Here is a 20,945-nt window from a genome sequence, read left to right on the forward strand (position 1 = left end):
TCAGCTGGCGCCCCACGCACGCGTTTTCTTTTTCTTCTCGCTATCTTTTCCCTATTTTGGCGCCTCTCCTCGCGCGTTTTCTTTTTTTCCCCCTTTTTCTGATTTTTTTTATTATTAGCACACATGTTTTCAAATTTTTAGGTAAAAGTTTTCAAATCTTAACTTGAAAGTTTTCCAATATGAAGAAAGTTTCAATTATAGAGTTGAAAGTTTTCAAAATTTGAACTTTAAAGTTTAAATTTTGAGTTAAAAGTTTTTCAAATTTTAACTTGAAAGTTCAAATTTCGAGTTTAAATTTTTCAAAATTTGAGTTTAGAGTTTCAAATTGTAAGTTGAAATTTGTAAAATTTATTAGGTATGGCTTTTAAATTTTTAATAGAAAGTTCTAAATTTTATTTGAAAGTTTCTTACACGTATAGATTTCCTTCATTCTGTTAGTAAAAAAAAAAAACCTTTCGAGAAAAAGGAAAATGTCACCTTAATTACATCTAAACTAGCTAGCAAGCTTAGTTACGTTAGATGTGCGCATCTCCCAGAAAATAAAAGAAGTCCTATAGCAAATGGTATTGAAACCGCGTGCGCACGATTTCGTTTGGCGGCGCGTATGCGCGGAACAGGAATCTCCTACAATATATGTTGCATTTATAGCCCTTATAGTCAAAAGAAGTCAGCTGAGCATCCTCGAATGTCAAATAGCAAATCTTGAAACCAAATAAATTTGTGCAGCTATTCTTTAACTGGTGTGAAAAAAAAATTACATCTCCTGAAAATAGTCAAAATCAAAGTAGATGGTTTGGATGTCAAATTTGTAAAGAAAGAAACCTCAATTAGTTCCTTTTTTTTGGATTTTGGTAATTAAGAGGTAAGAAAAAAAAAGGACTTTGCATATATAGGACAACAGAAAAAAAAACAGTGAAGGGGACTATTAGAAAACAAAAGAGATGAACTTTGCATATATAGGAGTCACCATCAAGGCATACTATCATGGCCGAATTGTGTGCAAAGGGCGGAATAGCATATCAGGGCTTGCCCAATTCTGTTTGGAGTACAACATTACATTTCCAGTGCATTGCATCAACTTTCTCTAAAAACGCATGCCATCAACTTGATCAAACTGTTCCATGATGGTCGACAAATTGCCATATGCGGATATGCCCAATACAGAGGTCATTCTTGTTCATTCAGTACGTTATATCAAAATTCTGATTCGCTATACGGCTCTCAATATCCCAATTTATCACGCGTATGAATTATTCAGTCAGAACTGCTTTTCCACTCCCAGGTCCCAAGTAGTAGAATGAATTGTTTCGGAATTTGGACTAAGATTTTTTTAGAAAAATTGTGTAACAACTGCAGTTGCTGTTTTATTCGGCAGAGCAAAAGACAAAGGGATAGCCAAGCTACTATTCTGGACAGAAGAACTGTAATTCCAATATTAGTTGAGGCGAGGATAACGCACGCTTACGAATGGAGATAATTCGTCAAGAAAGAATATATTATAGCAAACTCCAAACAGAACCAAGAATATATTATAGCAAACACCAAACAGAACCAAGAATATATTATACTAGCAAACTCCAAACAGAACCGAATGATTTTATTAATCCATCTCCCTCTCTAGTGTGCTAATCTGTTTTGCTGTTGATGCATTCGTACTACATAGAATTCAGGTCGAAATCTAGAAAAAGAAAAGTACTAGTAGTAATAAAGAAAAAATTAAGCAGGTATTTTCTCCGTCCCACAGAAAACGAATCTAGAATCGGATGCGACATATTCTAATACGATGAATCTGAATAGATGTATATCTATATTCGTAGTACTAGAATGTATCATATCCCATACTAGTTGGTTTTTTACGTGACAGAGGAGGTAGGCCGTAGGAAATTAAGAGTAGCTAGTTGGTGTCGGTGGGAAACCAGTATCGGTTGGTGAACCAGGCATGGTCGGCGACGACCTTGACGCCGTCGCTGTTGCGGTGCCACTCGTAGAAGGCGTGCGTCCGGTTGACGATCTGCAGCGTGGCGTGGCCGAAGCTGGCCTCCCGGAACACCGAGTAGTCCGGCTGCGGCCACCGGAAGTCGTCGGCGAGCCCCTCGATGTTCCCCCCGTCGCCGATGTTGATGTACACCGGCGCCGACCGGTTGAACACCGGCGTCGCCATCCCGTTGGCGATGTCGTACGCCACGTTCGACACCCGCCGCGTCCGCTCGTACGAGTGGACGTGCCCGGCGAGCACCACGTCGGCCTTGGCGTCGACGAGCCACCGCTCGAACTCCACGCGCATCGACTCCCCCTCCATGTAGTGGTATCCGTTGCTGCTGTACCACGGCGAGTGCACGCACACGATCAGCCATGGCGTCACCGCCCTGTCCACGCGCCTCAGCTCCCCCTCCAGCCACCTCCACTGCGGCGTGTACTTGCCGTACGCCGCGTACGACGCCAGCACGATCACGTGCGCCGACGCCATCCTCACCGAGTACCACAGCGGCCGCGTGCTCCCCGACGCCCCGAACGGCGTCGGGTACCTGTTCGTGAACGGCTTGAACGGCGTCGTCTCCCCCAGCTCCGGCGCGAAGTCCAGCTCGTGGTTCCCCGTCGTCCAGATCCACGGCTGGTACGCCACGCTCCGCTCCACGAACCGCGCCCACGTGTCCCACCGGTTGTTGTCGTGCCCCGGGTGGTTGTCCGCGTACGACAGGTCGCCGATGAACAGCACCGCGTCGCCGCCGCACGCCTCGTAGTGGCTCAGCGTGTCGTTGGAGTGGAACGTCTGCCCGAGGTCGCCGATGAGCCCGAACTTGTACGGCACGTCGGGCCCGGGCTTGGGCGGCGTCGTGAAGGAGAAGGACCTGGCGCTGGCGGTGTCGCCGGAGCCGACGGCGTAGTGGTACTTGGTGCCGTAGTCGAGGCCGGTAAGGGTGGCGTGGTGGATGAATCCCGACCGGTACTTGCGCCCGAAGGAGTAGCGCCGGAAGGTGCCATTGGCGGTGTGGGTGAGGTTGTCGGCGCGGAGGCCGTAGCGGACGACGTTGCTGTCGGGGAGCTTCGGCGTCACCCAGGAGACGGTCATGGCGCGGCCGGTCTGGTCGCCCAGCGTGATGTGGACCTGCTCCGGCGCGTTGAAACCGGGCGGCGGCCGGAACACGTCGGCGTCGATCGGCATGTCTGGGAGCGCCTGCAGGCTCCTCCGGTACGTGCTCGTGACGCCGCCGCGCGCCGCCGAGGACAAGAACGCCAGCACCACCACCACCACGGCGAGCACGCACGCCGCCTCCATTGCCATGGACGATCTAATATAATCTAATGAATTTGTTGTGTTCTAGATGAGGAGTGAGTATATATATAGTGCAGATGCTGCATTTTTTCCATGATAATCGGGATCGATCACGCACGCATGCAACGGCATTCATCAACAACCTTCCCGCATTTCTCGAATTCCACTAGCTTAGCTAGTTGCAGGGATTGCCACTTGACGGAGGAGCAGCAAATAGATTAGTCCAAGTCCACATCGATCAGTTGGAGAGGAGGGGCATGCATGCTGCATTTTTTTCACGATAATCGGGTCACGCACTGGATCATGCAACGGCATTCACGAATACGATGGATGGAATGAACGATTCATCCATCAACAACCTTCCCGCGTTTCTCGAATTCCACTAGTTGCAGTTGCAGGGATTGCCGCTTGAGGGGCTTGGGTTTTCTTTTTTCCCTTTCTTCACCACAGTAGATTTATTTTTTTTCCGGAGTTCTATTTTTTCTGTGGTTTTATTATCGCGTATACCGGTGGATTTTTTCCGTGGTTTTTTTCCCCAAGACGAGTATATCTAACGTAACTAACATGTTAGTTTTAGATCACGATGGTAATTAAGATAATTTTTTTCTTTTTTTGGAAGATTTTTTTTAAGTAACAGATTGAAAACAAATTTTGAAGTTAAAATTTGAAAACTTTCAACTTTTCATCTCAAATTTGAAAAACATTCAATTAGGGTTTGAAAACTTTCAACTCGAGATTTTGAAAGCTTTCAACTCAATTTTGAAAACTTTCAACTCGGGTTTAAAAACTTTCAAACTTTCAACTCGAGATTCTGAAAACTTTCAAGTCGAGATTTATTTTTTTAAAAGTTAAGATTTGATTCGAGTCAAGATTTAAAAACTTTCAATACAAAACATTTGAAAAACACGCGTGAAGATTAAAAAAGTAATAAAAAAGCGCAAAAAAAAGGAAAGCAAAAAAATTGCAGAAAAAAAGGATTAAAAAGATTAAAATAATATTTTCTTCACCTTATACATAACATAAATAGCAACTTTCAAGAGAGAACTTTACAGATAAGAACTTGTTAGGTTGTTCTCCTTTTCTCTGCATATAGACTTTTTTTTTCTCTTTTTGTTATCACTAAAATTTAGTAAACTTCAGCTTAAATTTTTTTTATATATGGTGTCTCTGTTTGGAAAAGCAACAGGAAACTTAAGAATAGAGAAAAGGGAGACAACAATCAAATCAAACAAATAGAAGAAAATCTCTGTTCTGGATAATCTCACTGTTTATTTCCATTGAAGTACAAAAATTCTCAACTTTCCTTGAGAACTTTAGATGCAATCTCTTTTGTTACAAACAAAGCCACATGAAAAATATTCCAAAGAAACCAATCCTTTTGTGACTCCCTTAGATTGTACTACTCTCGTTGCTCCAAAATATAAACATTTTTAATTATATCCAAATTGGTAGCCAAATGTGTTGGCAAGTGTCCCATTTGGGGATTAATTATCTCACGGCTTAACAAGATAGACTCTGCTAGTAGTATTTGTTATTGCATAGTAGGAGTATTTATTATCCAAAGCTAAAGAAGAAGAAGAATGGCAATAGCATAGTAGTGGTACAAATTAAGAAGTTTGAGATGGTTGGAGTCGATTAATAATTATACATCGTCGTTGGTGGGCATCCAGTAGCGGTTGGTGAGCCAGACGGCGTCGGCGACGGCCTTGGCGCCGTCGTGGTTGCGGTGCCACGCGTAGTGCGCGTGCGTCCGGTTCTTGATCTCCAGCGTGGCGTGGCCGAAGCTGGCCTCCCGGAACGCCGAGTAGGCCGGCTGCGGCACCGTGAAGTTGTTGGCGATCCCCTCGATGTTCCCCCCGTCGCCGATCGTGATGTACACCGGCGCGTCCACGTTCGCCGCCGGCGTCGCCTTGCCGTTCACGATGTTGTACTCGATGTTGGCGAACCTCCGGCTGCGCTCGTACGAGTGGACGTGGCCGGCGAGCACCACGTCCACCTTGGCGTCGACGAGCCACCGCTCGAACTGGACGCGCATCGTCTCCCCCTCCATGTAGTGGTAGTTGTTGCTGTTGTACCACGGCGAGTGCATGAGCACGATGAGCCACGGGGTGAGCTTGCGGTCGACGCGGGTGGCGAGCTCCTCCTGCAGCCATGTCCACTGCGGCGTGTACTTGCCGTAGGCGGAGTAGGAGGCCAGCACGATGACGTGCGCGGAGGCGATCTTGACGGAGTACCAGAACGGCTCCGTGCTGCCGGCGGCGCGGTACGGCGTCGGGTAGCGGTGGGTGAAGGGCTTGAAGGGGACCGTCTCGCCCAGCTCCGGCGCGTAGTCCAGCTCGTGGTTGCCGGCGGTCCAGATCCATGGCTGGTACGCGACGCTGCGCTCGACGAAGCGCGCCCACGTGTCCCAGCGGTTGTTGTCGTGGAGAGGGTAGTTGTCGGCGTAGGAGAGGTCGCCGACGAAGAGGACGGCGTCGCCGCCGTTGGCCTCGTAGTGCGCCAGCGTGCTGTTCGAGTCGAACGTCTGCCCTAGGTCACCTGCGTGCACTCATCCATTTCATTTCATTAATTTAGGGCCTGTTTAGTTCCAAACAAATTTTTTTAAATGTTTGGACACATATAAAGAGAGTATTAAATATAGAAAAAAAACCAATATCACAGTTCGACAGGAAATTACGAGACGAATCTTTTAAGTCTAATCGCGTCATGATTTGACAATGTGGTGCTACAGTAAACATTTACGAATGACATGTTAATTAGGCTTGATAAATTCATGTCGCAGTTTTCTGATAAAATCTATAATTTATTTTGTTATTAGACTATGTTTAATAAAATATATGTCCATATATCCGATGTTTTGATGTGACATGGAGAGATTTTTTTTTCCAACTAAACAGGTCCTTCGTCATTTGTATTTGTACTAAGTACTACATTTGACAGAACTCGTACAGTTGTTTTTTTTTTCCAAAAAAGTCAACTAACATACATTAGTAACACGCTGGAACGGTTACTGCGAGGTAGGGGAGTACTCCTACTAATACTATTTTGTCAAATGAACATATTTGATATTTTAAAGCAATTTATGAGTGTGTTTAGTTCCTGAAAAAAAGTTAAAAGTTTGGAAAAAGTTAGAAGTTTATGTGTGTAGGAAAATTTTGGATGTGATATGATATAATGAAAAGTTGAAAGTTTAGAGTAGTTGGGGACTTGGGGGTGAACTAAACATGGCCTATATGTAGAAATTTTTTACACGAAACAAACTGTTTAATAGTTTTTTCCGTTAGCATGTCTTTAAAACTATTAAATAGTCATGCAAAACTTTCTATATAAAAATTGCATTAAAATGTCAAATATATCCATTTGAAAATTTTATAATAATTAAAATTTAATTAATTATATACTAATGACCTTTTGTTTTATGTGCGTTAACATAATCTACATCTTCATTGGTTTCAAATACCATACGATCATCACAGTCAAATGGTCATCAATTCCAGCTGCGTACATTTTTGGTTTTCTTGATGACTTTGAAGCATGTATAGTCAACACGGCTGACCTACTTGATTGAGTACGGTACTGTAGGAGTACTCGAGAGGAAATTCAGACTTGAGTGATGACACTGACTGACGTTGGGATGAGGGCGGTTTGCAGCGACTTTGGAGTCTCCCGATATATATAATTAATGCAAAAACTTGACAAGAAACCATTCAACATTGAATGCAACGGATTACTGTGAGACTAAACCTAACCTAAATCCTATCGAACCAGTTTTTGTTTGCATATGTGATCGATCTACTTTGTTCACAACTCCTAATGACTTGTTTAAATTGATGTGATGAGATGATGAACTGGAACGAACGAAATGGTGATGAATTCATGGCGTAATGTTACTCACCGATGAGGCCGAACTTGAAGGGGGCGTCGGGAGCGGGCTTGGGCGGCGTGGTGAAGGAGAAGGTACGGACGGTGTGATCGAAGCCCATGGCGTAGTAGTACTTGGTGGCGTGGGTGAGGCCGGTGAGGGTGCAGTGGTGGATGAAGCCGGAGGTGTAGTTGAAGTAGTCGTACCTCGTGTGGCTCCCCTCCGCCGCGCGGTCCAGCTTCTCCGGCGAGCTCCCGTACCTGACCGTGTTGCTCCCCAGCTCGTTCGCCGTCACCCACGACACCGTCATCGCCGTCCCCGTCTGGTCCCCCAGCGTGATGTGCACCTGATGACAAAGAAAGAGATGAGAGATGGTCGCGCGTTGTGTGGTTGTGGAGACTGAAGAAGACTGAACCTGCTGCGGAGCATTGTAGCCCGGCGGCACGCGGAAGACGTCGGCGTCGAGCGGCATGTCCACCGTCGCCTCCAGCTTCCGCCGGTACTCGCTCGTCACCCCGGCGCCGGCGCCGGCGCACGTCCACGTCGCCGCGGCGAGGAGGAGGAGGAGGAGGAGGAGGTGAGCTCCCCACCGCAGCATCCCCATGGTGACTGTGAGCTAGCTGCACTCTGCTTCTTGTGCTACTCTGTTTCGTTGGACAAGCAAGAAAGGATACATCTCTTAAATAGGAGAGTGTTGCGTACATCTTAATGTTGACTTGAACTAATCTGAATGGTTTGTGGGGAATATCCATAGATGGTGCCATTAGACCGTGATTAGATTAGGAGAGGGTTTAGTTGGAGATGCGGATCAATCTTGGAGATTAAGGACTTGCAAGTTGACTTTGAACACAAGTACTCTTCTATCCCTACTGATTTATTCTTCGATTCGCAGCATGTACAACCAACCAAGCAAGGGAGGGACAAACAAATCTCACATCGCTTTGCCTTGCCTTCTACTGATTTGTATGGGCGCCTACTTTGACTGACAAAACACACCACCAATTCACAAAAGATTGCGACATGTGTGCTGGCATTGCAGGCTTGCAGTTCTTCTTTGTCGAAACATCACCCGTGGATATCGTTTTAAATGATGTAATGTGAACTGCTTATCATATGCCAGTATATTCCAGATGACATTAAGCATAACACAATTTATATTTGTTCCGTTAAGATATGTTAAAGATATCATATCATTCAGACCTCTTCAACAAAGGAAACTTAGCTCTCTACTTTTTTACTAGTAGAATTCAGTATAATGCACATACTGTTACTTGCCCATCCATGTATCACTCGCTACATCTTTGAAACACAGTGGTGGCCTTGAAGAAAAAGCTAGCTAGGAGATCGCAATTTCACAACTTGATCTAGCCAAAAGCATGCCACAGAGAAGCATGCTGCCACCTTTTGGTCGATTTGGTAACCACTTGTTCACAGATTTGCCCCCAAAATGATTGCCTCATATCGTTTTATGTGCTGCACTAGACAGCAGATTCACCTTTATAGATTCTACTCTTGTTTAATTTCTGTGTAAAACCGTTAGTGCCAGTAACTGACAGCATCATTCAGAGGGTTGATCCGAGTTAAAATACCACAATTGCTCTTCCCTTTTGTGAAATCTGAATAAGCTACCACCCATTCATCTTTCTTTTTTTTTTTTGAAAACCGACCACCCATTCATCTTAACTTTCTGAACTCTGAATTAGGAGCAGTCTAGCTACTTTCATTCCCTGAATCAACTAGCATATAGTATAAGTTTTCTGAATAATGCCATAAAATTTGGCAGTGGCAATGGCAGGTCGCGTGTCAAGCTCACTGGCTATCGGCGTCGTGGACGGGCAAGCTTTGACTCGAATAAGAAATGCATAAATTTTCTTTAGTTCGCATTGTACTAACTTGTAATCAACAGAAATAAAGTTGTTGCCCTGCTTGACCTGGTATTATCATGAGGCTTTCACATGATGCATGTATCTTAATTGAGAGGAGAAGAAGAGAAAGATAAGAAGGAGAAGATGACCTCTCGATGGCAACTAGTACTAGTAGCTCACTACTAGCTAAGGCACCTTTCATTTGGGAAACTATTCTAATCCCTCGAGGGGATGTTCCCTCATTTACCTAAAAACCATCTAAACGGTTATGAAAAATTCTAGAAAAAATTTGAAAACATTCATACAACACATCTATACAACTCCACAAAATCTTAAGTCCAAACTCAACTCACACGTCAAGATATAAAAAAGACAAATTCAGCATATAAATAGTAGCGTACTGTTTATATCTAAATTTGTCTTTTTTGTTTCTCGACGTGTAAATCGAATTTGAACTTGAATTTTGGTGGACTAGTATGTATCATTATACTCTACATTGTCAATTTTTTTTCAGAATTTTTCACAACTATTTACATCAAATTTAAAAGAAAAAGATATACGAGGGGATATCCCCTCGAGGGATTAGAATCCGCTCCCAAAGGAAATTCATAGGAATTTAAAGGATTTCATTCCTATAGGAATTTTTCCTATATAGCCCTTTGAATCAAAGGAATGAATCATATGTAATCCCATAAAATTTCTATGGAATGCCACTTCCCATGCAAGTTTGGAGAAAATTTAGCATGAGGTTCTACCTCATGTTAAGAATCCTTTGAGTCTTTATCTCTCCTCAAATTCCTGTGTTTTTCCTACGACTCAATCAAACAGTCATTCCTATATTTTTCCTGTGTTTTACAATCCTTTGTTTTAACACTTATATTCCTGTCTGAATCCTATGTTTTTCCTACTCCTCCGTTTTTTCATTCCTATGATTAAAAAGGCCCTAACCCTTTCATCAATAATGTCAGTTCAGTGCTTGCTTGTGTCGATTCTGCCTAGCGCGACCACCGTTAAGTTTTGGCTAACCACACATGATATATATTCAAGACTCCCTCATGCCCCTCAAATGTTCGATTCTTTTTTACTTTTGTTAGTGAACTGACTCGATCCATCTGAATGACTGGAACCACTCATTCAGTCAGTCATTCATTCTGCTCGGCTCATTTGATGTTCGTACGGAAAATCCGGATTCGTAAATTTGATATTCCAGTGTTTATGAAGTACCTTTGAGTGAGAGGCTAGCGTGAAAGGTATTGGCATCTTGAACATGTTCTTTTCAGCTGAGAAAAAGCAGCTAGCGATGGAGAAAGAAACAGCTCGCAGTGGCTCTACATGTGAGGTGTGAGTCGCCCGAAAAGATTGATCTTTTTTTTCTTCTCAGTCCAATAGTCCATGGCAGAGGATTATATTCCGCATGACAATGATTGATTCGTCTAGATTGCGCCAGAGACTGAAAGCGATCTTGGGGTATGAATCGAGTCGAGTCGAGTCGGTCGGATTTCAACTAGCTAAGATCGATGATATATAATTGGCCTGCACACTGCAGATGTGTATATATATATTCAGATATATATTCAGAGGAAGCAGCAGGCAGTGCTCTGTGCTCCTCCATCGATAGATATATCCTGCCTCCTCTTTATTCAGAAAACAGCAGCAGCAGGAAGAGATTACAGTAAACTGTTACTACTTACACACCTAACGGTATTGATTGGCACGATTATATATATAGTTATTATAAAATCACACGTACGTACGTGTACAAAATCACACTAGGTAGGCAGGCATGGACGACGATGAAGAGGAAGCGATGGATGGATGCGAATGAATGAATCATCCATAATAATGGCGCTTGGTGGGGGTGGGGGTGGAGTCGTCGTGGTTGGGCATGTGGAAGCGGTTGGTGAACCAGACGGCGTCGGCGGCGACCTTGGCGCCGTCGTCGTTGCGGTACCAGGCGTAGTAGGCGTGCGTCCGGTTCTTGATGTCCAGCACCGCGTGGCCGAAGCTGTCCTCCCGGAACGCCGAGTAGGGCGGCTGCGGCCACGTCATCTCGTCGGCGAGCCCCTCGATGTTGCCGCCGTCGCCGATGGTCACGTAGACGGGCGCCCGGCGGTCGCGCACCGGCGTGCACAGCCCGTCGGTGATGTTGTACCTGATGTTGGAGACGCGGAAGCTGCGCTCGTAGGCGTGGACATGGCCGGCGAAGACAAGGTCCACCCTGGCGTCCACCGCCATCTTCTCCAACTGGGCACGCATCGACTCCCCCTCCATGTAGTGGAAGTTGTTGCTGTTGTACCACGGCGAGTGCGACGCCATGATCAGCCACGGCGTCTCGCTCCGGTTCACCCGCCCCAGCTCCGCCTCCAGCCACTTCCACTGCGGCGTGTACTTGGCGAACGCGGAGTAGGAGGAGAGCACGATGATGTGCGCCGACGCCAGCTTCACCGAGTACCAGTACGGCTCCGGCGACGCGCTGGCGAGGTGCGGCGTCGGGTAGCGGTGGGTGAAGGGCTTGAACGGCTTCGTCTCCCCCAGCTCCGGGGCGTAGTCGATCTCGTGGTTGCCAGCCACCCAGATCCATGGCTGGTACGCCACGCTGCGTTCCGAGAAGCGGCCCCACGTGTCCCACCGGTTGTTGTCGTGGAGCGGGTACTTGTCGGCGTAGGAGAGGTCGCCCATGAAGAGGACGGCGTCGCCGCCGGAGGCCTCGTAGTGGGTGAGGGTGGCGTTGGAGTCGAAGGTCTGCCCGATGTCGCCGATGAACCCCAGCCGGAAGGCCACGTCGGGACCCGGCCGAGGCGGCGTCGTGAACCAGAAGCTGCGCACCGTGAACCCGAAACCCATGGCGTAATAGTACTTTACGCCATACTGCGTCCCAAAGCGTAATTAATAATTCCACTCTAATTAATTAATTAATCCATATATACATATAATGTTCAGCTAATTATGTCAGCTTATTGGACACTTGCATCTGATATTTTTCTTGACATGAATGTACGCTTGCATATAAATATTTTTCTAATTTATTTTTAGGTGGTACTTCCTCCGTTTCATAATTTAAGTCATTCTAGCATTGCCTATGTTCATATAGATGTTAATGAATCTAGACAATATATGTGTGGCTAGATTCATTAGCATCTATATGAATATAAACAATGCTAGAATGACTTACATTATAAAACGGAGGGAGTACTTCATTTTGCCTTGAGGCAGGTACTGCACATACATCTACATATGCCTGTCCAATATCCACTTGTTTGATGCCAATAGTTTTTTTTGGAAGAAACGCCAATAATTTATTTACCTATCATATTTTGATAGTTCATATTAATATATTAACTTTGCAAACAAAATTAATTAATAGGGCCACTCCATTCGATCCGCTTGCTTGAGAATGTATAAATGTTTGAAAACATCCAGTATATCGTTCGACTGATCAAGACACTGCACCACTGTTCGATCCAGTATATATTTCATAGCTAATGGAGCATTTCTTTATGAACATGGTCTCTAAATATTTCTGGAGTTTTAGGAGAAATTAAGATTGAGGTAAAATTACTTTTATACCATATATATTTTTCATCACCTGATTGGTTGATATATGGAGTCGGTGGGTAAATACTTATATAAAAATTTCAATTACTAGTTAGAAATACTTATACATATGTGAACAGGAGCATTACGGAAATTTTCCTCAATTACATTTTCTGGTAGACTTGTGACTTGTCAGAGTTTGATAATATATTTTTGTCAATAGAACAGTAATATTCATAATATATAGCTCTATCGTTTGTTTTTCAGCTTATAAGTTGTAACCAAAATTTATAATTTAAATCCTAGTTTATTTTTATTGTTGTTTTTAAGGTGTTAAGAATATATGTACAAAAGTTTTACTTATAAATTATATATTAATGTTAATAAGCGTTACGGTTTATAATCAATAATATAAAAGTTGTTCTTTTCTCCAACAAAAGTTAGGACAAACTCTTGGATTTTCGTGGCATGCTTTTCGAACTGTTAAACGGTGTGTTTCGTGCGAAAACTTTATATATGAAAGTTGTTCTAAAATATCAGATTGGTCCATTTTTTAAGTTTGTAATAATTAAAACTCAATTAATCACACGTTATTATCATCTCGTTTTATATGAAACATTTAATCTTTATCTTTATCTTCATCTTCGGGAGATTCAAACACCACCGTAGTCTGGAGGCGAAACGGTTGGGGGTGGAACAAGTGTGTGTGGGGGGTAAACTGGTGATATATACCTGGAGGTTGGTGAGGGTGCAGTGGTGGATGAAGCCGGAGGTGTAATTGTAGTACGTGTAGGTGGTGACGGTGGCGTCGGCGGCCATGTCGAGCTTGTCCATGGCGAGGCCGTACAAGACGGTGCTGTTGCCGGCCTCCTCCATGGTCACCCACGACACCGTCATGGCCGTCCCCGTCTGGTCGCCCAGCGTTATGTGCACCTGCTGCGGCGCGTTCCTCCCCGCCGGCTCCGCGAACACGTCGGCGTCCAGTGGCATGTCCACCATGTCCGCCGCCTTCTTCTTCGGCCGCCGATACACGCTCGTCGTCCCCGGACACCGCATCGCCTCCGCCGCCGCCGCCACAATCAGGACGACCACCACAACAATAATGCTGCTGCTGCAGAGGCGAGCCCCCATGGCCATTGCTGCAGCTAGCTAGAGCTAATTAAGCTCGAGCTCAGTACGTAGCTAGCTATCCAGACGATGGCGCGTTTAAGTAGAGGAGGGGCACAGTGCAAGTAGCAGCTAGACACCGTACGTACCGTGGATTATTATTAAAACCACGTGCTGTAATAGCGACGCCGTTGATGAGATGAGATTGACATTGCATCCATCGTATTCTCATCTTCTGCATATTATTGAGATTGGGCTGCAGGAGATCCATATATACGATATCCTCGTCATCATCTTCATCGTCGATCGATCGACGGTCGGCTACAGTACTACACACACGATCGAGGTCACGATTAATTTTGTACCACATTATTCGTGTTTGTGATAATTAATTCACTGACGACAGAGCTAGTGACATGTCTGTCCGTTTCGTTTCGGATCATCCGTTATTTTGTCTGTTTTCACACGCTGTACCCATCCAAGCTAGGGTCTTGAGATTAACTTACACCTTACTTTGCACTGCACATTTTGCAACAACTACCAGCTGAAGAACAAAACGGGTGTGTGTAACAATGTATACGGACAAGACGCAACTGTCGTCTGTCCATTTCAGTGACTTGGTACTCCTATATACTAGTGGTACATTTTATAGTACTAGTAAAGCTACAAACAAACGTGTAAAAACATATGCCACTCGATTCTTTCATTAAAAAAAATATCATGTTGTGCAATACTATAATGAACACTTCATTGATGTTTCTCTCCCTCCAGCCTCCACCGATCTAGGGCTCTTTGGAACACTACAGGTTCTTATTTCTGAAAAGGTACAGGATTAAAGTGTCATATCGCTTCAAATTCATTAGATTGAAAACTTACAAGAAAATTAAGCAATGACCGTTTAAATGGGGCATGGGAATCATATAAGGGCTCCTTTGGCAGCCCGGGATCCCAGCCCATTCCCTGGGAGAAAGGCCCGCGGGGGAAATTGTCACGGGTTTTATTCCATGTCCATTTGAAAGCCCACGAGGCAGGGATTTCCCGGCCCAATCCGCGGGGAAACCCTAGGGAAAGGTCCCCGACCTCCGGAGGTCGGGAATTTTTCCTCTCTCGATCCGTCGCTGCTTCTCGCTCGCGCAACCGGAGTCGCTTCTCTCTCGCGCGAACAACAACGGGCGCCGCCGCGCCTCCTTCTCCGGGGAGAAGGGTAAGCCCTTCTCCTTATTCCCCTCCTCTCCTCCTCCTGGGTTTCCGTTCTCCTCCTCCTCTAGGGTTTCCGCCTCCTCTAGTTAGCTCCCAATCTCGCTCTCCGGTCTCAGTGCTTGCATCGCAGGCACCGACGCGTGGGCGCGGCGGGTGGCACCGCGGCAGCCGGTGCAACGACGACGAGGCGGCGAGCCGGCAGCGCGGGCACACGGCTCCAAGCAGGCGGGGACAGGGGGGATCCAAGGTGGCGCGACTCACCGGCAGAGGAGGCGCTGAGGCGCAGATCCGCCTCCTCCTCCTCGCTGCGTGACGCCCGCCGGCGGTTGCGCAGCTAGGTTTGTGCGTGCCCTTGTAGCTGCTGCTTGATTCTTGGGGGTTCGTTTAGTACTTCAGTTTTCTTGGTGAATGTATGGCATGTTTCTTGATTTCGTTTGGGAGAGTTGTAATCTGTTCTCCTGTTCTTTCTAATACATTGTAGTATTGTACCCTGCAGTAGCATTTCATTTTGTTATGGAAGCGATTCAGAAGGGGATATGGGTGGGCGTATGGTGCTCTTGTTTTAGATCATGAATGAGTTTTGGTAAGATGATGTTCTAATTTGATGGAGTAGGTTGTGCTCTGGTTTTTTCTGCAGTGTAATTATCATGCTTAGTGCAGTCTAAATATGTGAGATCAATGTGCCAGTCCCAAGAAATGAGGAATTATCACACATCCAGTGAGGATCATTCAACTAGTGAGGTATATGAGAAATTTTAGTCTGCAAACCAGTAACAATTTTTTGCAGTTAATTAGAGATGCAGTTCTTTTAGTTGGATGCTGTCAGCTCTGTTAACCTAGAGGTAGATCTCAGTACTGGTTGAGCTGCTAGCGTCAAGTTTTTTGTTTTTTCTGGAGGTATTTTTTAGTCTGATCCATTCTTGTAGTCTCTGTCAGGGAACTGTAGAATTAGTGGTCAATTTAGCATGCATGTTGGGACTAAATAAATGGTAACAATCATATTTTTGATAGGAACTCATACTTACTACAAAATGAAGTCTTTTATGCTCTATACTTATACATTAGTCCAAACGTTAGTTTCATGTCATGTATCACCAGCAGAAAATGAGCAAGGTGGCATTGTGCATTCAAAACAACACAAGCTTTGGCAGCAACCTATATACAAAGACACGCACACACAGATGTTTCAATCTCCTCTCTCTCACTCACTGCACAATACACTGGCCAAAAAAGTGTCACGCCCCGAACTAGTCCCGAGCGGAACTAGCCCGTGACGCTCCAAATTAACCTGTTAATTGATACCAGTCCCAGGAAACAGTGCTGGTATAACAGGAAGACAGAATATCACAGCAACAGAGGTCTTTTTATTATAGAGTAGGGGTACAGTCATGTTGGGCTGCGGACAGATCCCGAGCTCACAACTGCATTACAAAAGGAACGCGGAAGCCAAGACTTGGACCACACATCACAGGCGCGACTTGGGAACTAGGCCGAAACCCTAAAACTCATCGTAGCCGGCTTGCTCCTGAAGGAACTCCTCGTCAGCGGGATCCGCTTCATCTTCTTCAGCAACTGGGGGGGGGGAAATTATTTATATGGAGCAAGGGTGAGTACGAGAGTACTCAGCAAGCCATGGGAAATAAGTGTTTAATGCAGGCTTCAAAGAAGGGCTGCTGTTTTTGCAATTGATTTTATTTGAACTCTTTCCTGAAACAACTAAGTGAGTGCTTCTCAAACGACACGGATGAGAAAGTGCGTCTCGTCCGGTCGGAGTTTGTGCAATGTATCAATCTTTTGAATTGATCAAGATTGGCACCCGGCCAATAGCTTTCAAACGGCCACCCGGGCCTGGCTGGTCCCATCAGCCGCAGATTTTCCAAACATCAAACCCATTTCACAACAGCAAAATTTCACAAGGCAGTAGTCAAACAAAACTACGCTAGGAATCACCTCACATCCGCCCATGACCGTGGGCACGGCTGTTCGGACAGCTTAATAACCTCTGCAGAGGGGGTACACTTTATCCACACGACATTACTAACCCGGATCATCCAGCCCGTGCAGAACGGCCACGACTAGAGACCTTAAGGCTTTCATGACAAGGCATTTCGAAAGCCGACACAGGTTCGCCATATGCCAACGAGAGGGGTCCCAGACCAACACCAGATTAGGTCCCAGACCATACTGTGCCAGGAAGCCCAGGGGTCCTCCCCGACACCACCCCGGCGAATCCACATGTCTCTTGGCATCAAGGCTCCCCCGATTAGCTAATTACTCAGCCAGGGGTGTCCCATTCCACCCATGTGGTCGTACTTGTCTTATGTTCGGATGAAATTCCAAGGAAACGGTCCTTAAGTGCAAGAGCGGGAAACCGTACTCCCGGTACGTTCCCCGGTCCGCGGTTTTGGAAATTCATTTAGTTCGCAAGCACCGACCCAGGTGTCGGGTTTTCCAAGTCTTTTGTAAAAACCCAAGTTTTACCCAAGAACTTACTCAGATTTTAAGTTTGAAGGCGACCGTCGATACTCGCACAGAGTGCACGAATATCGAGGCGCAACTAGGTGGTTACAAGGGAACATGGTATAACAATTAACAGTGGAAGGATCAGATGCAACAAGTTGGGTAGGCCCACCGGTCTGCCTTGCAGACGGGGCAAACAGATCAAGTGCAATCCTATCAATGCATAATATTTTGCAAGCAAATTAATTAAGTTCAAATATAGGCTCAAGATGTTCAAAGGTGGCTTGCCTTGCTCGAGATCTTGAGCTTGATCCTCGAAATCCTCGCACTGCGGGTCTTCGGGCTCCGAAACTACACGTGAAACGGGACAACTCAACAAACGGCGAAAATAAAGCCCTATTATTGACCTCTAAGCGTGCCATTAGATAGATCTCGAGATTTGAGGAATTTTGGAAGTTGAACGGAGTCAAACGGACTTATGGTTGGGAAGATATTGAATTTCTAAGATTATTGGATTTTTGTCTAAAGGAAAAGGATTTATTTAAACCCTTTTTGAAAAAGAAAAGAAAAGAAAAAGAAAGAGGGAGGGAAATTAGACTTCCCTCGGGCGGCTAGGGCGCGGCCCGAGAGAAAGGGGCGGCTCGGCCGAGCTTAATGGGCCGGCCGGCCCAAGAGGGCGGCCCAAGGCGCGCGCGGGCGGGGAGGGGAGAGAGAGAGCCGGTGGGCCGGGTCCATCCTCGCGTGGTCCCGAGTGGGACCCGCTTGTCGGCGGCTCGGCTCACCGTGAGCGAGGTGCACGCGGGCGTGCTAGGGTTTGGGGAGGGGGGCGCGGCGCATGCGCGCGGTTCGCGGAGGACGCGGTGCGGCGGGCCCACGCGCAGCCTCACGGCTCGCGGTGGACCGCGCGCGCGAGGGGGCGGAGGGAAGCGGCGGACCGGGGTCTGCTTGACCCGGTCGCGGCCGAGGTGGCGCCGACGTGGCGCCTACGTGGCTGCCACGCGGGCCGGCGGGAGGTAGACGACGACGTCGGCCGAAACGGACGGCGGGCGGCGGCGGCGAGCGGCGGAGCGAACCACGGCGATACAGGCGAAAGCGAGCACACCGGGAGGTTGCACGGGACGAGAGGAGACGAGCCAACGGCTCGGATTCGCCGGGGGATGCTCGACGGCGGCGGATTGCGGCGGCGGCAACCGGCGGCAGGAGAAGGGGGAAACGGCGATGAGGTCACGAGGGGTCGATTCCCGGCGGTGAGAGCATCTACGCGGCTACGGGAATCCGTTGCTAGCGTCGGATTGGGCGGAGCTACGCCGAGCGAGGCCGGCGACGAGCGGCGCTTCCGAGCTCGGGCGGCGACGGCGGCGAGCACACGGCGGGCGGCGGCAACGGTCGGGGCGGCGCCAGCTAGCTACGGGGAGGCTACTCGTGCTACTACCCGAGTCTAAGGGGAGGAGATGGAACGAGGAGGGAGAACGGAGGGCGACACTACCGTGCGGGGAAGGGCGCGGTGACGAGAGGCCGACGGCACGGGAGCGATCTCTCCGGCCTCGGGCCGGGGAAGAGGAAGAAGAGGGCGCGCCCGGAGTCCCCTTCCGCGTCCTTGCTCGTGCCGGCTCCTCCGGCACACGCGTCGGCGGCGGTCGGCGAGAGGGACGGCAATGGCGAGGGCGAAAACGGGGAAGATTGGTTTGGGGAGGGCTCGGGTTTATAGGGCGGCAATGTCGGTTTGGGAGGGAGGAACCGACATTAGGCGGTCGAGCCAGCGGGCTGAAGCTCCGACTAGCGGCCAAAACGGCGACAGGGAGGATGACGCCGGCGGGGAAGGGAAAAGGGAAAAGGAAGGGAGAAAGGGGGCTTGCCCCTTTCCTCTTCGGAAAAAGGAGGAAGGAGAGAGGGCGATGAGGAGGAGCTCTGCCTCCATCCCTTGGAAGCATGCGCGCGGAGTGGCGGGGCCGGGTCGATGACGACGGCGATGACGGCGGAGGCGGCTTGGAGCGGAGCGGCGACACGGGCGGCAGGCGCGGCAGAGGCTGACGGCGGCGGCGACCAGGCGGTCGGCCACCACGGCGCGCGCGCGCGGGAAGCAACGGCGCACGGCGACGATTTGGCGGCGTCGGCGGGAATGGCAGCGGGGCAGGAGGGAGGGCTCGGCGCGGCTCGCGCGCTCGCGCGTGCAGCGCTCGGGCAGAGCGGGGGAGAGGGAGAGAGAGAGAGAGAGAGAGAGAGCGAGCCGGGGAGGGAGGGGGAGATGGGCCGAGAGGGATTCGGCCCATCGAACCCTAGGGAGGCAAAATAGACTTTTGCGGAGGGATTTGATTTGGGAAGGATTTGGATTCGGGATTGAACTCGACGATGGATCGGGGATTTGAGACCTGAGATGGCACGGGCATTAGACAACAAGCAAAGAAACGGATTTCGCAAATAGGATTTTTAAGGGCTAGTTTTCCCGCTAGGCGCCAAGACGGAACGGGCGCTACAAAAAGTGACCTAGTAGTACTGATTAATTAAAACAACAACTACTACTACTACTTTTTTTCCTTATCATGTCCATAATGATAATTCATAATTGTGCTCTTGCATTCTTCCTCTTGCCAGGATTCAATTTGAATTGCATGCTCAACTTACTTTCAAATATGGACTTGAAATAGAGTATTGTTGGAAAACTATCAATACAAAAACATGGGCTTCAAATGTGTTTGATTTAAAAATAATGGTGTGTATCTGCATGTAGGGTGTTTGATCTAAAAAGAAAGTGCTTATACCAAGAGTTTGTTTACGCTGATGTAGCTGACAATTGCAATATGTTGGTCGATGTGCATGCATTTTTTTCCTAAGCTAGTATCAATGGCCGTCCTTCAAATTTGATTGCTGAAGTATCACTGTTTTATATTTATTACTTAAATTTCAGACTATCTTTTTCATCCTGGCAGATTTATTAGAATATATGAAGATTTGTTGAAGAGATGATGAAGAAGATAGAAGAGATAAAGATTTAAATGGACCCATGTCTCATTCTTGATCAAGACATTTGTGGATATAAATATGATGTACAGTTCTATATTTGTGGATGCAAGGATGATTCCAAAGATTTTAAATTTTGTATGATATGGATGATTCTAAAGTTTAACTTATGTCATGTCACGAAGTTGGTTTCCACATAAACTCACCTATATTTCTTTGTATTTTTCTGAATTTCTAATACTTGTTGATTTTTTATGTTTTATATTTTTTTCTGGAATTTTTGTAGGTTGTTTCCTATTTATATGGATATTCTATATTCTTTCTATTTTTCCTGAAATTTCTATAATATTTCTAGAGACATGTTTTGTTGTTCAAACACTGTTTAGTAGTTTGCCTGTCTAAATCCCCCTTCCCCCATCAACCCCCTCCCCCTACTCCCAAATGGTATCAGGGAAAATTCCTCTAACAGGAGTGATTCCCCTGGAGGTGGAAGGGGATCGGTTGGTGCAGAGGAAAATCTCTGTACAGGACTTTTTCCCGGGGGTTTCCTCCCCCTGCATCCAAAGGAGCCCTAAGAGATATAGACATATATAGGAACCTGTAAGGTATAAAGATACTCAAAGCAGCGCAGGCTTGTTTGGTTTGGAGGCCGGGATTTCAACTCCACAGAAATAGAAAATAATGT

At 46.9% G+C, this 20,945-nt stretch overlaps 3 protein-coding genes across 3 annotated transcripts; all 3 read right to left on the reverse strand.

Annotated features, from left to right (window-relative positions):
* Positions 1-1,715: 1,715 nt before the first annotated feature.
* LOC127756871 (purple acid phosphatase 2-like) lies at positions 1,716-3,318 on the reverse strand. Its single transcript, XM_052282253.1, has one exon. It carries the CDS (start codon positions 3,281-3,283, stop codon positions 1,895-1,897), a length of 1,389 nt encoding a protein of 462 aa, XP_052138213.1. The 5' UTR covers positions 3,284-3,318; the 3' UTR covers positions 1,716-1,894.
* A 1,470-nt stretch (positions 3,319-4,788) lies between these two features.
* LOC127758122 (purple acid phosphatase 2-like) lies at positions 4,789-7,801 on the reverse strand. The gene is made up of 3 exons (XM_052283747.1): positions 7,552-7,801; positions 7,170-7,482; positions 4,789-5,812 (listed from the first exon to the last, which is right to left on the reverse strand). Exons 1-3 carry the CDS (start codon positions 7,738-7,740, stop codon positions 4,917-4,919), a joined length of 1,398 nt encoding a protein of 465 aa, XP_052139707.1. The 5' UTR covers positions 7,741-7,801; the 3' UTR covers positions 4,789-4,916.
* Positions 7,802-10,550: 2,749 nt separating this feature from the next.
* LOC127758037 (purple acid phosphatase 2-like) lies at positions 10,551-13,731 on the reverse strand. The gene is made up of 2 exons (XM_052283654.1): positions 13,268-13,731; positions 10,551-11,869 (listed from the first exon to the last, which is right to left on the reverse strand). Exons 1-2 carry the CDS (start codon positions 13,670-13,672, stop codon positions 10,832-10,834), a joined length of 1,443 nt encoding a protein of 480 aa, XP_052139614.1. The 5' UTR covers positions 13,673-13,731; the 3' UTR covers positions 10,551-10,831.
* Positions 13,732-20,945: the final 7,214 nt, after the last annotated feature.

Source organism: Oryza glaberrima, chromosome 12, assembly GCF_000147395.1.
Source record: "Oryza glaberrima chromosome 12, OglaRS2, whole genome shotgun sequence".
In the NCBI taxonomy this organism is placed as follows: Eukaryota; Viridiplantae; Streptophyta; class Magnoliopsida; order Poales; family Poaceae; genus Oryza; species Oryza glaberrima.

Coding starts and splice junctions, on each gene's coding strand:
- LOC127756871 (XM_052282253.1), bottom strand. CDS start 3,283: ATGGCAATGGAGGCGGCGTGCGTGCTCGCCGTGGTGGTGGTGGTGCTG.
- LOC127758122 (XM_052283747.1), bottom strand. CDS start 7,740: ATGGGGATGCTGCGGTGGGGAGCTCACCTCCTCCTCCTCCTCCTCCTC. Junction 7,483..7,551: donor GCTACAATGCTCCGCAGCAG/GTTCAGTCTTCT, acceptor CTTTGTCATCAG/GTGCACATCACGCTGGGGGA. Junction 5,813..7,169: donor CTTCAAGTTCGGCCTCATCG/GTGAGTAACATT, acceptor GAGTGCACGCAG/GTGACCTAGGGCAGACGTTC.
- LOC127758037 (XM_052283654.1), bottom strand. CDS start 13,672: ATGGCCATGGGGGCTCGCCTCTGCAGCAGCAGCATTATTGTTGTGGTG. Junction 11,870..13,267: donor GCACCCTCACCAACCTCCAG/GTATATATCACC, acceptor TTTGGGACGCAG/TATGGCGTAAAGTACTATTA.